Raw genomic sequence first — 1,239 nt, 5'->3', positions numbered from 1 at the left:
GTAGTTTAGCCTTCACGTGCGTCGTAGTTTAGCCTTCACGTGCGTCGTGTTTTAGCCTTCACGTGCGTCGTAGTTTAGCCTTCACGTGCGTCGTAGTTTAGCCTTCACGTTTGTCGTGTTTTAGCCTTCACGTGCGTCGTAGTTTAGCCTTCACGTGCGTCGTAGTTTAGCCTTCACGTGCGTCGTAGTTTAGCCTTCACGTGCGTCGTGTTTTAGCCTTCACGTGCGTCGTAGTTTAGCCTTCACGTGCGTCGTAGCTTAGCCTTCACGTGCGTCATAGTTTAGCCTTCACGTGCGTCGTGTTTTAGCCTTCACGTGCGTCGTAGTTTTGCCTCCACGTGCGTCGTAGTTTAGCCTTCACGTGCGTCGTAGTTAAGCATACACTGACATTTATTTCGCCCCCCTAAGATTGGTTTACAACGTGAAAAAATCGACGCCTATGATCACATACCTTTATCATTGATGGTTCTCATAGTGGGGGCATCCCCCTCAGCTTGTTTAGTCTCATGTGAAGCCAACCTTGAAGCTCTATGGCGACCCATAGTGATACCAACCCCTCCCTCACCGCATATTTGATTGTTAGATAATTTTGCTTTCGGGGGATCAATCACCTGTACCATGTCGTAGTTACTTATAATGCTAATAGTAAAGTGTTTATCATGGCATGGTTATGATGTCAGCTATTTATAAATAAAGCCATAGTTAAACACGATTTGAATCCCACAGTCAACCACCTTTATTGTGGCAGTTAATTATAAAGTCATGGTTGTATATAATGTAAGATGTCAAAGTTATTTAGAATGTTATAAATATGATGTAGTTACACGCCCACACTCACATGAAGAGTATTTACGTTTTTATCTGGATTTTGAGAGTGGCTGCTAAGGTGTGCGAGTAGTCTTGAGTAGAACAAAGCGATTTATATTCAATAAGTTTAACAAACTTACATGGAGATGAATCCCTCCTTTCCCAGGTTGCTCAACATCAACATCTAGTGGATAATGATGGATGTGGTTGCCGTCCAAGTCAGCCATGCATCCAGCCATTAATTCAATACCCGGGCCCTGTTTATTGTTACATAGCATTACTATATATCTATATGCCATATTATATGACACCAATATATAGCTGTACACCAGCCAATAACTCAACACCCTGTGTGTCATATATACAGGATATGACATCAGTGATTCCATGGGATGTAAAAACTGTTAACTGTAACCAGTGGCACAGCCAGAA

At 42.6% G+C, this 1,239-nt stretch overlaps 1 protein-coding gene across 1 annotated transcript; it reads right to left on the bottom strand.

Moving 5' to 3' along the window:
- Positions 1–306: 306 nt before the first annotated feature.
- LOC108950813 (testicular spindle-associated protein SHCBP1L-like) lies at positions 307–1,154 on the bottom strand. Its single transcript, XM_018816886.2, has 2 exons — positions 948–1,154; positions 307–611 (listed from the first exon to the last, which is right to left on the bottom strand). Exons 1-2 carry the CDS (start codon positions 1,104–1,106, stop codon positions 444–446), a joined length of 327 nt encoding a protein of 108 aa, XP_018672431.2. The 5' UTR covers positions 1,107–1,154; the 3' UTR covers positions 307–443.
- Between the last annotated feature and the right edge of the window lie 85 nt (positions 1,155–1,239).

The sequence above is a fragment of the Ciona intestinalis genome, unplaced genomic scaffold, assembly GCF_000224145.3.
Source record: "Ciona intestinalis unplaced genomic scaffold, KH HT001057.1, whole genome shotgun sequence".
Taxonomy (NCBI): Eukaryota; Metazoa; Chordata; class Ascidiacea; order Phlebobranchia; family Cionidae; genus Ciona; species Ciona intestinalis.
The sequence above is the reverse complement of the archived record's forward strand: the minus strand, read 5'-3'. Positions and strand labels throughout refer to the sequence as shown.

Excerpts from the sequence above, each read along its gene's own strand:
- LOC108950813 (XM_018816886.2), bottom strand. The coding sequence starts at position 1,106 with ATGGCATATAGATATATAGTAATGCTATGTAACAATAAACAGGGCCCG. Across the intron at positions 612-947 it reads AAGGAGGGATTCATCTCCAT|GTGATTGATCCCCCGAAAGC; the intron begins GTAAGTTTGTTA and ends GACATGGTACAG.